The following is a 15,875-nucleotide window of genomic DNA, read 5'->3' as shown; positions in this document are numbered from 1 at the left end:
GCAATCATAACACTACTGATAGGGTTGAAATTGCCAGTCTGTATAGATTAGTCCTTGGCTAGTCCCATGGCCTGTAATGCCCATAGGTCATGCTTCTGCTATCCCTTTATTTTTTTTGCAAGTAAGATACTCTGTGTTTATCCCATAACTTTTTCAAGTCCACTACCATTTTAGCTTTCACCACCCTTCTAGAAGGGCATTCCAGACTCTTAAAAAATATTTCCTGACATTGTTTCTTAGTCTACCTCTTTGAAGCTTCAAATCCCTATTTCTACCTTTCCATTGAAACATGTTTACTTCTTGTGCATTATTTAAATACCTTTCAGGTAAAATAGTGCAGATCCTTTACTTCAGTCCTGTTCAGGTGTGCCACAGAAAAGTCACCACTGCTTGATGCTCAGATCTAGGACAGTACCTGGCCTTTTCCCTTAGCATCTCACAGCAACACCAGAGGTGGCTCTTAAACATATTGGAGCTCCTCTCCGAGAACACGTGCAATCCTGCATGCCACTTCTTCTTAGCTACAGAATGAGCCCCAGAGTGTGGCAATTAATGGGCAGTATGCAGGGCACGGATTGCTGGGCCCGCTTTGTGCTGCACACTCATTGCACACAGTGCCTCCTCTGAGTTCTTCCAGCTTATGTCCTATCCCTTGGGTGCGTGAGATGGAGCAAGCATGCACTGAGCACTGAATGTGACTTACTGAGTGCTGGGAGTAGTAGCAGGGAAGGAGTTCTGGCAGCTGCACACGGCAGTCAAGGTACCTGACTTGGGGCTTGATTCATCAAGGTATTTTCCCCTAGACAGGGAATGGGAGAAAAGCCCTAGTGAATCAGGCAGTTAGCTGGCTTCCCATACCACATCAACTTCTCCCTTATCTTGCACTTGTGCATAGAGGGAGCTGGTGTATCATGAGGGGTTCATGTGTGACTCTGCCTCCTTTCTCCCATTGGAAGAGAGACTGGCAGAGCTTTCAATGCTTTCCGATCTCTTCTTTTGGGCATATGAGACCACGTCATGTCCTCACTGCCTACTCCATGGAGGGTTGTGAGCCACACAACATTTTTGTTAATGTAGGTGTGCCTTGGGCTTAAAATGGTTGGGAAACACTGCACTAAGGTATTCCTCTAATCATTTTTCTCTCCTCAAAGTGAATTCCACTTACTGCTACTGGTCAGTTTGATGAATCCCTTAAGCGGGACAGTATCAAAAGTTTGCTGAAATCCAAGTCCAGTCCAGTCCAGTCATTGCAACAATAGTCCTCAGCTCTCTTTCAAGTACCCTGCAATCGTGGGACATAAATCCAGCCACCAGATGTCGCCATTGCGCGATGACTGACTCCCCCCCACCCCGCTCTCTGCAACAGGCAACTCAATAAGCGGAAGATCTGAGTGGGGAGTCAAGCCCAGGTTTCTCTGCATGGCTGCTGCCACTGAACCAGTCCACTCCTCCTCCTCCCACCCCCCAAGAACCTTTGATGATGTTTTCTATGGAAATACTTTAAAATAAATAAACAATCCTTAACAAAAAGCTAGCAATGAATTTTGTGATCTGTTTCATCCAAAATGCCCATCTTTATTATACCGTAACACTAAGTATGTATAGATGTGCAGATAAATAGCATATAGATCTCAAATCTGAATAAACTGTAAGATACAATACTGTATGTAGGATACTTTTGGTCATCATAAATAAACTTTCTTTAACTTGAAGGAAACAATATAACATCTATGTCACGTAACGAGATTGCCGCGGTGCAAAATCTATTGTTTTTGCCCACAGAACTAAGTGTATACTTTTATTTCTAGGCGTTTGCCTGCAGGCGCTGAAGGGGGTCTTGGCTATTGCTGGGTGAGCGGGTGGGGTGCTGCCTGCCTCCTGGTCTTAGATTGCAGATAGCGCCCTTTCCCCTCCTCAAAGCGCTTTTTCTCTTCTTCGGTTTTTACCTGTTTGAGAGAGGGAAAAGAAAGAAGATGGAGTGAGTGCCAGAGTCCCCTAGGCAGGCCCTCTCTTCACGCTCAGCAGACGGGGAACCTCAGTGGGATGTGCACTATTTTTTTGTGCCCACGTTCCACCTTGTGCACACAGTAACGCAGGCCCCATGGCCGTGTTAGAAGCAGCACCTCCTGCCAGCTGCAGGCTTAACCCTCCTAGCCGCATATTCCTTATGTACTAAAGGACAGCAAAACAAAGAAAGGAGGGAGATTCAGGAACAAGATCACACGGGGACGTGGCAGCTCCAAGAAATAGTTTGCAAGAACCTAGGAAGTTGCCGTTTGAAAGTGCAATTAAACAAAGAAAAAAAAAAATTTTTTTTGTCTGTCGTCGTAAATAGGACTAATGTGGTTAAAATGCCAAACGGAAATTGGTCTGAAAGGCAAAGGTAAACAAAAGCTCATCAGAGGAATTATCCCCATACAGCATTTCAAAAACCATCCAGTTAAAAGAACAGCTCATTATAAAGTGCTCCTACTACACTGAGGCAAGAACCATGAAGGCAATTTACTGCAAGAAGCATAAATCAAGTGGTTATAGCTTGGAGAATTTGTGTTCTCCACATTGATTTTGCCGTAACGAAAGTGTGGTGGATGTGTGCAATGTCCGCCCAGAGCAGGCAGTAACGGCTATCAGAGTAACTGGCATCAGAAAGGCATGGGATACGCATACAGGATCCTTAGGTGAACAAAAAGCAGACATACAACCTAGCGGCATGTCTCTAAAACGTTGCAACAATCAGAAAAAAAAATGGCAATCATGTTATACTTCAAAACTGCCTTTTTCTCAAAAAATGAGACCCAGATAAAAAAAAAATGTAAGAGATTTTAAATAAAAGACAGAATAAAAAGGCCTAGCAGAAAGGCATGTGAGCAGGTGGCGGGTCTATCTTGTAGGCGGTGATGCAATAGCCGGGTCTGTCTGGCAGGCTGTAAGGACAGTAATAGCTCGGAGTCCTCACGTAGCCGGATCTGTCTGACAAGCTGTGCACTTCTCACGCTGACCAGGTCAGTGCAGCAGGTTCTGTGGCGGTGCAATGCGGAAAGGCCCCAAGGACCTAGAAGGCAGGATGTCTGGGCAACAGCTATACTCGTAATGCTAGCTATTTAGATTATTACAAAGTTTTCTGATTAGACACGGGAAGGAAAGGGTGCCAAATGGGAATGAAATAGGGGAACGTAAATGTTCATCTACCCAAGATGGAGGTATACAAAACAGGATGATGACAAACAGTCTTGAATAGGGAGTGATATGCTATGCTCTATGGCTTGCAGCTGTGACATATCCTTAGCAGAGGGGACCAAAATAAACAGGCAGGCTGGATGGGTCAGTTGGGGCTTTTCTTTGCTGTCATGCACTGTGTTACTCTGTAATGGGGTCTGGAAAAGACTATGTGTTTTCAAATCATCACAGCTGAATTTCCTAGTCAACTGTGAGGTTGCTATTCAAAGGCTTTGTGCACACAACCTTTTTAGTTATGCGCTCAACAGCCCTCTTTTGAAATGTTACACCCTTCGACTGTCAAATTATGGACACAAAGGGGTGACAAGAGAGGAGCTCCAGGGATGGAGCTAAACATTAGCCAGTGAGGGCTCACATTGAGTGCTCTCTGGCTATCATCGGCCGTAGCTTTATCCATGCATAGTCACAGTGGGAGACTTTTGCAGGTAAATTCCACTGAATAGCTGTGAAAAGTTAAGGGCGGAACATTCCCAGGATGCCGGAACATTCCCAGCATGACGGCTTACTGAATATTGATCTCTATATATTTTGGCCATTCCATCTGCTGGGGGATATTTCACTTGTTTACAAAGATCTGAAACATTAAAAGATGAGCTGGCAAAGCTCCAAATCTGATGCACACCATAGCTTAAAAAGGAAGATTACTTGACCTAATTTTGTAATGTGATCTATTTTTTTTTTTTTTAGCAGACAAGCTGCCAATTATCTGACATAATTCACGGCTTCAGTCTAACCCAGGGTCATTCCAACATTTCCCTTCCAGACACTGAAACGGATCGAAATCAAAACTGAACTTCAATGCCTGGAGTGTGAATGAAAGCAATAATGCAGATGTGACTGGCTATTTCTAGGGTAGCATGGTAATTGTCCAGACAGTTGTTGAATTTGATTGAGGCAAGAAGGGGTCCTTACTGATGGAGCTATATGATTATCCAATCACTCTTGCTAAAAGAATAGTTTTTCTCATTATAAAATACAGCATGGAAACAACTCTGGCTGAAAAAAAAAAAAGATTTTCAATACATTCTGTAATTTCTCTCCTCTGTAGAATTATTACTTGTGGACCTATTATTACCGAAGGATAGCTAGTAATCTAAATGGACTCCTCAGATATAAAATTACTCCCTATGTAACACACTGCACCTAAATTACTCAGCAAATGTGTGTGTAAGTTACATCAGTTTTCAACTTGGTATAAAATACATGCATAAGTTCGCTTTGAAAATTATGCCACAAAATCTACCCACACACACTTACACCTGCTAGTCAGTGTGCAGAAATCTTTTGGGAAAATTTACGTGCACATATTTGAATTTTCAAAACGAAAAGATAGATTTTAAAATGAGCACGCACATGGACGCGATCATTTTGTAACAAGCGCGCGTTGGTGCGCGCATATTATAAAATGCAATATCTGCGTGCCGGATTTTAACATCTGTGGGGGTGCACACGTGCGGGTGGGCCCGCGACTCGCGCATGCAGGGGAGGAGAAATGTCAAAACTACGCGTGGTGACGTGATCGGACCCCTTTGGCCAGTTCCCTCCCATTAACCCAAACCCTATCCTTCCTCCCTCTTCCCCTCTCCTCTCCTCCCCGACCCCTAAACCTACCCTAGCTTTCCCCATATTTTTATTTCAATGCTTACTGCTCCTCCCAAGCAGAATTATCTTCCGCGCGCACTTCTCTGGAACAGGGCCTAATGGCCGCCGTCCTAGCTGGCTCCCGCCCTCTCCCTACCAGACCTCGCCCTGCCCCTTTTTATTGGCCTGGCACTTCTGCGCATGGCCGGACCCGTTCTAAAATGCATGCGGTGCGTGCAAGCTCTGGCCGCACACATAACCCCCATTTTTTATGCACGCGGGCCTATTAAAATTGGGCCTTATGGGCATAAGTCCAATCCCCTTCCCTAACTCTACCCCCAGGAGCTCCTCCACTCAGTCCACGTAAAACAAGGGAGCACAATTTTATGACTCAGTGCTTAGGGTGCATAAGTCCGCTCTGAAAATTAGCAGGTACGCGTGAACCCTTGTGCGGTACCCACATGCATGGGAGCAGCTGCAAATGTTCAAGCGTACATTTGCACACAGACTTTCAATTTTAGAAAGTACATGGTGCCCTAACTCAACCCTCCAGGAACGTCTCTTTCCAATATGCATGAAATCACTTCTATGCATATTTTTACATGTACAAACCTCCCGGGGTCATTTTCAAAAGACTTATACATGGCATTTAGCACATGTATAGGCTTTTAAAAATCCAGTCCTAAGTGTATACATGACATACGCAGGTAGGTTTACCTCTATATTAGGTGGACCATTTTGTGAAAGGCCCTTTCTGCACATGGAACACTGTTTTACTCTCAGAAGTCACTTTGAAATTTACCCTCCTTTTCTGTTTCTAGTGAATGTCACTGTTCCTGATGAGATGACATAGTCATGGGAATTAACTGTGTAAAATTACTAAATTTGCTGCAGTCTCCATTTCATTTTATATAGTTTTATAACCACTGTGCTGATAACCATAGGTATTACCAAGTAGCAAGACTTGGTTAAGCAGATTCACTTATCTGAATTGGACTGAACTTTCAAAAGCATGATTGCATGTAAAACGCCGTTTATATGCCTTTGAAAATTACCCGGGGAAGTTGTATGTATAAAAATACACATGGAAGCAATTTCACGAGTACGTAAGAGAGACGTTCCTGGGGGCAGCGTTAGAGCAGGGAGACCATTTGCATACGTACTTTCTGTGCGTAAACGTACATGCGAGCATTTACACCTGCTCCCAAGGCGGCGTAAGCATGCGTGTGTGACCGCGTAGGGGTTCGCACATACCCGCTAATTTACAGAGCGGACTTATGCACGCAAGTCCACTGCTTGAAAGTATAGGTAGACGTCAACCCTAAGCGCCATGGTATAAAATTGGGCTCCCTATTTGTTCATGGAGCACACACTACAGACAAACAGTTTGTAGTTGAATTTTCAAAATGTTATGTGTGTAAAATTGACCATGTATGTGAGTAAGTAGCTTCTACTCCTGTATTCCATATTTTATAAAAGTAAAAAATATATTTTCACTTTGGCAAGCACATATACACGTGTAAAAAAGGGTGGTCTAAGGGCCAACATTTATTCACATAAGTTGGTATTTTAAAAGACACAAGGGTACATTTGCCAGCTTACTTATGTATTTTTACACCTGCTCATTATCTGCGTAAGTGATATTAAACGTGGATGGAAGGTCTGGAAGAACTGGGGGGGAGCTCAGGCAGAAGAACCAGGAGGGTCTCGCTGACCTGGAGAAAGACTGGGCAAACTGATGGACTAATTGGCAACGTAGTTAATTTCGTTCCACCCTCATATTTTAAAATTAGCTGGCTTATGCGCATAAAATATACGTGCGCATATTTTAAAAATAGGTAGGAAAAGCATATGCATGCGATGCATTGAATCAGTATATGTGGTTTCAATGCATTGCATGTATTTGCACCTATGCTGCAGGGTAGACATGTGCATATTTTATGATATGCACGGGTTATAAAATACTATGGTAAGATTATGCGTGGCCATCAGTGCGCATATATGCTGCTGTGCACAGTTGTCTGAAAGTTATCCTCTCTCTTTACTAAGCTTTTTTTCTCATATTCACAGAAAGGGAAGAAAGACTTAGTAGATCAGGCTCCAAGGTTTAAGCCCCAGTAAGTCTATTTAGAGACTTCAGATCTGCCAACCCAAACCATGTGAACCACTCCTGCAAATCATACAGCACACAGCTAACAGTAGTAAAGGCTGAATCCTTTGATGATTGGTGGCTGCTGCTCGCGAGTTTCAAGCTTTGCATGTTCGTTACTAACATGTCCAGTATCTGCGTGTGCATTTTTCTACAACAGTTTTAAGGAACTTTATACTATGCTTGGAGCCAACAGCAGCTAAAAATGTTCTGTGGTCAAGAGCATCACAGTTGCGAGTGAAATATCCCTTATATACTGTATGTTATGTCAAATAAAAAATTTCAGGGATTCCCTTTCAACTGATACCCTGGCTAATAAGCTCCCATTTCCTTCTAGTCTTTCCCTGATCAACAAAAATGTGCATTTTCCTAAGGCTCAGGCTAGCATTATTTGTCTCTTGGAGGGATACTGCTTTAAATAAATAAGCATTTCTCATATGTTTGTATGCTTTTAAGTTTCTTGTTCATTCTTTTTCAAATCTAAAATTAAAAGTGCCCTCCATGCTCAAAATTCAAGGCAACTTGTCTGTCCCATCAGGTTGAATAATACATGGACTGCAGGGTTACCCACCTTGAGGAAGCCCTCCTACTGCTTCCCAGGAGCAGAGTTTGTGCCAGGAGAGAAGTGATGTCTGGTAGTATCCTCGTGTGCATATGCAGGCAGTGCCTGTTGAAATATGACCACATCGCTTTGCTGCTGCTGGCACAAAATGGATGCATCCGGCAGCAGTAAGGATCCTCTTTGGGGGCTAATCCAATCCCAAGTGTCATCGGCCTAAAACTTATCATTCATCTGGCTGGACGTTTGACCATCTTGGATTCTGAGCACGGTGGTCTCCTTTAAAGGAGCACTGTGAAAGCAACTTACAAGAATCTGTTTTCCTCTTTGGAGAGAAAATCTGCTCAGGGACAAGAGATCAGAGTTGCCTCAGGGTTGATTTGTAAAGGCTTCTGATAACTTAGGAGAACTAAACAGGACATGACTGGGGGAGACAGGTTGCTGCAAGCTTCCTCACAGGAATATTCTAATAAGGCTGTGAATTTCAGAAAATTCAGGTTGTGTGACGGCTGCTGAGTTCTGTCCCTGGAATCTCATTCTTGATTAGGATTTTAATTATCTTGATAACTAAGAAATGACATTCTACTCCTGCTAATGATTAGACTATTTTATGACCTACAACGGATGTAAAGCTCCAGAATTCTAACACATCTGTTAATGATTCAAAAGCTTTCAGGGATAAGGAAGGACGGTTACCCTTTAATTTCCCCAACTACATGGTTTCAAAAATCATGGGAGTCAATGTTAGAGCAATATGAAGTGACACCGACTATTTACACCCACACGGGAAGTTCTGAACCTGTCCAAAGAGTCCCCAGCAGCAAGGGGTCAAATCTTGGAAGTCTTCAAGTCAAGGAAATCTATGGATACTTAACATAACGCAATTGCATTCCATGTATTGCTCTTTGTTTTTGCAAACATTCCCCCAACACAGCAGGTGCTGTATTTTAGGTGCTTCCCATGAGGTGAGAGCCTGTAAGAATCAGAGTTTTACAATCTAATTTACTGATTCATAATGTTAAATAAAGTCCATTTGTCCAAAGTGATGAGTGTACATCTGAGTAGGTAGGTGTCCTTAATGCAGACCTCTGGGTAGAGCCCATGGTGATTTTAAATGTGCATAACTCTCCCCGCGCCTGTGTGGGAATCCTAGTGTTTTGCACAAATCCTACCTTTAGACTTCATCTTTCCCTCAGACACCCAGCCTGTCCTGGTTCCTTGTTGGGCAGAGATCCGGATAAGGTCTCCTCCTCAGATTATTCCTTCCTTTGGTTCACTGTTCCTTTATCCTTAGCTATTACTTCGGGTGATTTCTCTTGTAGAAAAATCTGTGCTGAAATCCCAGTGGGGAGGGAGCATCCAAAAACCCTTCCCACCTAACTCAAAGTCCAAAAATACTATAAAGCTTAACTGGATACTTCTTCCTAAACTGGGGTTCATGCTGTCACGGGTTCTTGCCACATTCAGGGTGGGAATGGGCTCACTGGCCTTCAGCCCCTGTCCTTTGAGTACAGCCAGCAAGGATGACGTTCCCCAGAGAAGCAGGGGGAACTCCGTTCCTTCCAAAAGTAGGACTCTTCTACCCTTCACCGTCTCTGGCAGCAGGATCCCATCACGGGTGCTTGGGTTTAGAGCAGGCTCACAGGTCTTTGCTCCCCTGGTGAGGACCCTTTTGCCCCTAAAGGGTATCAGGCTCAACAATCTACCTCTCTGTAACTTAATGTAAGAAGGACCCTCTGGCAGGTAGTTTACGATGTGGTGTCCCCTCTGAAAGAAAACTCCTTAGCGCAGAGCCGGGAGGCCTAGCAGACTGTGGAAAAAATACATCGTTACTCTCTGGCTGCTCTCTGAAACTGAACCCACACATGCTGATATAGTACGGAGGCATTCGTTTCTGAACGTAACATGTGTGGATCGGGCACACTTTTTTTTTTTTTTACAGTATCTGGGGCGAATGACTAATAACCTCATCAACATGCATTTGCATGTGATGAGCACTAGTAATTTTGCTTTTTTTTTTTTTTTTTTTGGGGGGGGGGGGTGTGTGAACACACTAAATCCCCTTATTGTACAAGGGGTTGTGGACGAGCGTCCAAAACGCGCATCCAACCCAGGTTAAACAGTGCGCTCAGCTGAACGCACTTTACAGTATCAGCCTGACAGTGTCTTAAAATGGCTGAACTAAAAAGTACTGAGTCACCCAATCCAAAGCCTCCTGGTGGGAGGGCCTGAAGGGATGGATGGCTCCTACCAAGTGTGTTCTAAGGACAGGGGTAGTGGCATCTAGAGCCAGCCCGGGAGGGTCTGCCATACCAGAAAATCCCAAAAAGTAGGATACATTTCTTGTTAGTAACTCCCAGAAACAGTGATGGCTTTCCCTGCCTGGCTAATGTTTAATGGACGTTTCCTCCAGGAACTTGTCCAAACTTCTTTTAAACCCCGCCTTACTGCTCGCTTTGACCACACCCTCTGGCACAGATTCTCAGCTCTGCACTGCGCTGAGTGAAAAAGTACTTTCTATGATTTGTTTGAATCTGCTGGTTCTAATTCATGGAGGGTCCCCTTGTTTTAGAATTATTTGACAGGGTAAATAACTGTCCTTTATTTTACACTCATGATTTTACAAACTTCTATCTTGTCCCTTCGGCAAGCTGAAGGGCTCTAACCTGTGTATCCTCTCATCATAGGGAAGCCATTGTGGACCCATCGTCCCATTGTCAGAGCAATGTTCACAAGGACTAGCCCTCTCCCAGTATCAGAGCAACTCTACAGCTATTAGCAGGGTGCACAGAACATTTTTTTGTTTCCGTTCGTTCATTTTTTTTATTTTTCATTATGTGCAGTTTTTAAAATTTATTTTTCATTTTTGTTTCAAAAGACAGCACACACTGGGGCAGATTTTCAAAGGGTTACGCGCGTAACCCCCGAAAAGCTGTCCCAAGCTGCCCCTGCACGTGCCGAGCCTATCTTGCATAGGCTCGGCGGCGCGCACAAGCCCCGGGACGCGCGTACGTCCCAGGGCTTCGAAAAAGGGGCGGGCCGGGGCCGAGTGCTCCGACACAGCGGCCTGTGCCAGGGCAGGGGTAGCTGTGGTGCTCTGATCGTGCTAGACCTTTTCATCATCTTCTTTATAAATATGGAATTCCTTAGATTTTTCTTTTTCATCTGTAATAATTTTGAAACAACACTATATATAACTTGAAGGCCAAGGGTTGCTCACCCTGATGACCCAACCTGATGGAAACAGTGTTGTACTAGAAAGATATGAAGACCAAATTAATGCCAGAGTTTACGAGACTCTGTTTCTGCTTTCTCTAATTTGGATTCTCTCATTGAAAATGGAATGCTAAGCTCCTAATCAATCTGGATTCTTATGACTGGGACGTGCGATGTCTGATGCACATCAAATGTATTTGTGTCACAAAAGGAAAATTCTTTCATTGCATTTGTACATATCCCTCTTTTCCTACATATTTAATCACGCATCTAATCCCTTGTGCTGGAGGGTTTGTGGGCTTAAGGGCTCACATGTACATGCCTGGCAGGCTTGCCCAATCATCTCCAGTTTCTGGCCCAAAGAGTTTTCCAGAAACCTCCCAAAAGGTTGGTTGACCCCTTCCTGAACGGCACTGGGGAGCGCACTGGCCTTCTGTCAAGTTGGAAAGGCTGTTTCTCAAATGCTCCTTGCTGCCAGAGTTACTGTAACTACATTTTGAGAGTCAGCATCTTTTTGGACTGTTGGTGAACCCAATATATTGAGAAGCTGGCATTCTCTTTGAAAGAGGAATGTTCTAACTATGGGGGAAAGTGATGGCATTTTTATGCTATTTCTGTTTAAAGAGCTGATACAGCTCTCTTGTCTACTAGAATATAATTAATTGCTAAAAAAAAATAAAATAAAAAATGACTTATGTACTCAGCTTTCACTTGTTTAAATCTATGTACTGGTTTTTGCTGTTCTTCTTTTTTTCAGACACAAAGAGTTAAAAAATACCCCCAAAGAACTAGTGAGAATCTAATAAGGATCAGCACAGCTGTGCTAGGATTTAGTTAGATTCATAAAGATGGACACCTCACCAAGTGGGAGGGCCTTGCAAAAACATTATCTCCGCAGGAATGCAATAAAATATAGAAATGATTATGTTTGACTGCCAGTTGAATTCTTAGGAATTTTCTTTTATTATGAAGGCAGCTTCTCAAGCCAAGAACGTTAGAATGGGATTCTCAGGAAACAGCTATGGCTGATGACCTGTTTAAATACTAAGAAGTATGCCTTTTTCTTTTCGGAGAGGTATACGATTTCTTTTTATTCATAAATCTCAGATGTTTGACTCAATAATTTAAAGATGCTTCCTTTCACTTTAAACAAAAAAAAATATTCATCTTTATTAAATTTTCATACTTTTATTCCAGGAGAGAAATCAAGAGAGAGACAGACAACAGTACATGCCCATCACTTTTATCAAACTGTCTTGTTACTGGTATCCTAGGTCTTCTTGTATTAAACTTTTATAAAGAGCTAATTTAGAATTCCATGAGGCTAGAGATTTGTTACTGCTGTAGAGGTATATCAAGCTGGTAGGCAAAGAAAAATATATCCTTACAATGGGAGGGTGAAAGGACCGCTCTCTCTTTCTAGCTTGGGTTCTCCAAGTGGCTCTGGGGAATTGCTATGCAGCAGTTATAACTTTTAATAAACCATTTAAAAAATGTAATTGATACTTATATTACTACTGGTCATGTGAACATTTAAAATACTGCACAGCTGTACGACAGTAGTATGGGATCAATTTTCAAAAAAATGCTGGGCACCTAAATTTAGGCAGATTTTCAGAAACACATTTTCTGCTGAAAATTCATCTAAATTTAGGCCTGTAATTCATTTGCCTAGATTTAGGGTCCTAAATTAGTTGCCTAGTGCTGAAAATCAGTACCATGAGGCTAACTTTAAAAAGGGCGCGTAGGTGCTCATATACATGTTTATGTGGGTGCGCGGCCAGATACATGGCAATTTTATATCCTGTGCGCACAACAGCCCTGGTGCATGTAGGTGTGCTCCTACTTTTAAGCTTGTACGTGCACAGCAGTGCAAGTCGGCTTTGGGACGCGCATTCCATTCCACTTTTAAGGGCACCTGTGGCGATGGATTTAAGTATCCTAGCAAAATTAGACACAGACGTTTATGCATTCGGCTCTAGTTAATTTTTAAAGGGGCCAATTTAGGAACTTTACTCCCAAAGTCAGCCAGCTAAACCCTTTGAAAATCATCTCTACAGCTAGCAGGGCTATCATAAGGAACAGGCAAGACAAGTGGCCCACCTGGGGTGCCAGGCTGGATGGGGGAGTGCTAGCATGCCATGCCATTGCTGGAAGTAAGGAACTAAGCACCCTGTGATTGCTTCTATGTGGCATCATCAGACGGGGACCCCTCCCCCCAGCTGCCTGGGACACCATTTAGCCTGGCACCGTTCCTGACAACTGGGTTTAAAAAAATGTTTTGGACAAGGTAGACATGGGTATCGCCACCACTTACTTCTGGGAATGGCACTCCCCATTAAGATCTGCCAGGTACTTTCCCCTTAGTTGTTGGCTAGATTTTATGGATTCTTGAAGTGAAGGGCATGTGAGTGGATCTCATTTAGCAGAGAGTTAAGAAAAAGCGAAAAAAAGTAGATTTAAGGCTGAAGAAATAAGCATACCTGCTTTGGTGTAAAATGAAAAATAATTCTTTTATCTGGTCTAACAGAACATCAGTTAATGAGTTAATTTTCAAAGGAGTTATGCGCATAAGTAGCATGTATTCACGTAGCTGTTATTTTATAAACAATAATCAAAAGTATGCATGTCTTTTCACTTCTGCATGCACATTTATCTGTGCAAAGAAGGCCCAGTCTCAAAATGTTCCAAGGAGGAACCAAGGGCTTTGCACCTAAGCTGCTATTCTATAAACGATATATGCACACACGTTAAGCATCTTATTTGCGCATTTTGACAGCTGCTAATTAACTAGCATAATCAATCTCAGACTTGTCTGACTATGTTTGGGTGGGAGGTCTGGGTGAACTGGGGAGGGGGGGGGGGGGGGGGAAATTCAGGGTGGAATACCAGGAGGCTTTCAATGAACTGAGACGGACTAGGTGAACTGGTGGAGGTGGCGGCAAACTGGTGATTTCAAGTGTGCATGCATATTTTAAAATGCACCTACTTCCATGAGTAAATCAGGGTTTCACGCGCATATGCTTACAAACTAGGTAGAGAAAGCATGCCCTTTCAATGCACTGCAAATAGTCATGTACACTGAAACATTCATGAATGTGTTTGGGGCGAGCAGATAATAAACTACTATAGTACATCTCGGCACACCCATGTATATATGGGGCCACGCAGAGTTCTTTGAATGCTACCCTTTAAATAAAGACAAGTAAAACCCTGATACAAAATGGTTTATTATGTTGGTGCCTTGTTGCAGAAAGCCAGGATAGATTTATTATATTTTTAGCGCTATTATTATTATTATTTTTTTTTTTTTTTACAGAGATTGTGAATTATTTGTTCTGCTAATTGGCTGGGTTTTTTAAAATACATGAATGACAGGAGCCAGAAAGCAATTTAATAAAAGATTCACAGTAGGAGCTTGCTGTCAAAAGGTTCTCTTTTGTTTGTTTTTAAATAGACTATGCTATAGGGCTTGAGAATAGACTACTGTTTGTGATCACAATAAAGTTAACAAAGGCATAATACAACCACTTACTGCATTACATTCTCATTAAAAATCACTGGAGGCTTTTTATTCCTCTCAAGGCATAACCAGAGCAGGATGTACACCCACTTGGTAAATAACTAGATCTGATAAAATGACTAATGCATTGAATGCAGAGCTACGAAAATCTCTAATTATCCTCCAACATGATATGAAACCTGTTAAACGCATATAGAACAAGAAGATATATAAAAAATAACACCTAATGCATAGGAAACAATACAGCAATTCTAATGATCGAGCTCAGCTGAATAATTCATACAGTTAAACAGTAAAGCTAGAAAAAAGTAATCTAAAGAAAGCACATTCTGTAAATAGACTGGTATCTATAGCAATGCATAGCAAGAAAATCTTTTCACCCATGAGGCAGATTAAATGAACTTCTTAAATTTCTACATAATTAAGAGCCCTGTTTACTAATAATTTTCAGCAGGTGTCATAGAACTGGGCTGTACAGTAATTGCCTAATTCAAGTAGGAATCCTAATGAATAATTCATGAATGAATATGAAGGAAGGAATCTTATAAAAATATTTTTCTGGTCTGTAACAGAAGGCACCATAGACCGTGGTTGGCCATTAGCAATTAATTCAGGGGGAGGTGAACACAGGCTGCCAGCGAGGCGCCAGCTCTCAGGATCCTAATATAGTCAAAGTCTAGAATACATTTTAAGTATGCTACCAGCATGGTGCATGATGTTTTAGAAGGCGTATTGTTTTCTGAAGAAGTGTTGTATTGATCTTGCCCAGAGGGCATGCCTCCCGTTTTATCAAAGGCTACGTGCCTGATTTGACACAGGGTCTGTCATTAGGTTCATGCTTCTAAAATGTCTCCCTTGAAAAGTCAAGTGAGTTAAAAGGACCCAAGTTAGCTAGCATCCCAAGCACCATCCTCACGGAAGTCAGGGGCCTGAGGGGATCGCATTAGGTTCCTTCTTGGAGCACTGTGCCAATCTTGGCACTTACTCACCAATGACCTAACACTGTGCCTTTCCAATAGGCAGATGTTCCTCAGGAACAAAGGAAAGGAAGACTCATTGCTTCATCTCCATAGGGAATGAATCACTTGGTGAATAATATTCTAAAAACAGTTTGATAAGTGGCCTTTAAAAATGACACCTAGCGCCGAGTCTCTACCTTTCCCTGATGTACTTGGGATGGGTGCCAGGAGATAAGATTGGCACCGCATACTATGAGAGAACGTTCTGCTGATTGATAACAGTTAAAATATTTCTCCTATGGAAGTGATTAAATAGTAATTCATTTGAAATATGCTACCTGCAGTTCTCAAGTAATTATATGGAACAGATGGTTAAAATGGCATGATTGGGAATTGAAAGCAAGACAGAATATAAGCAAAGCATATGGAAACCAAAGCCAATAGTCACAAAAATATTATTTCTGGCAATCAATCTAATCCTTGCATTAAGTAGTTTTTATATTGAGCAGAGATTATATCTTTACCTTTATTAATATTTATATATCGCCCTCTGCTACAGTTTAGGGCAGTTTACATCATAAAACATTTATAATATGAAATACAGACCTGACAGAAAGGGATAAAAACAAATAATAAAAATTGCCAAAAGAG

The 15,875-nt window shown here is 42.3% G+C and overlaps 1 protein-coding gene across 8 annotated transcripts in view; it reads right to left on the bottom strand.

The window, feature by feature from the left end:
* Nucleotides 1–1,550: 1,550 nt before the first annotated feature.
* ACOT7 (acyl-CoA thioesterase 7) overlaps nt 1,551–15,875 on the bottom strand; it is a 142,419-nt gene continuing 128,094 nt past the window's right edge. For all 8 annotated transcript variants that reach the window (XM_029579041.1, XM_029579043.1, XM_029579044.1 and 5 more), the window contains one exon: nt 1,551–1,946. In XM_029579041.1, coding sequence (XP_029434901.1) covers nt 1,842–1,946 — 105 coding nt within the window. In that variant the 3' untranslated portion in view covers nt 1,551–1,841. The remainder of the gene's footprint in view (nt 1,947–15,875) is intronic.

Source organism: Rhinatrema bivittatum, chromosome 15, assembly GCF_901001135.1.
Source record: "Rhinatrema bivittatum chromosome 15, aRhiBiv1.1, whole genome shotgun sequence".
Taxonomy (NCBI): Eukaryota; Metazoa; Chordata; class Amphibia; order Gymnophiona; family Rhinatrematidae; genus Rhinatrema; species Rhinatrema bivittatum.
Note: the sequence above shows the minus strand (reverse complement) of the source record. Positions and strands in the feature narration are given on the sequence as shown.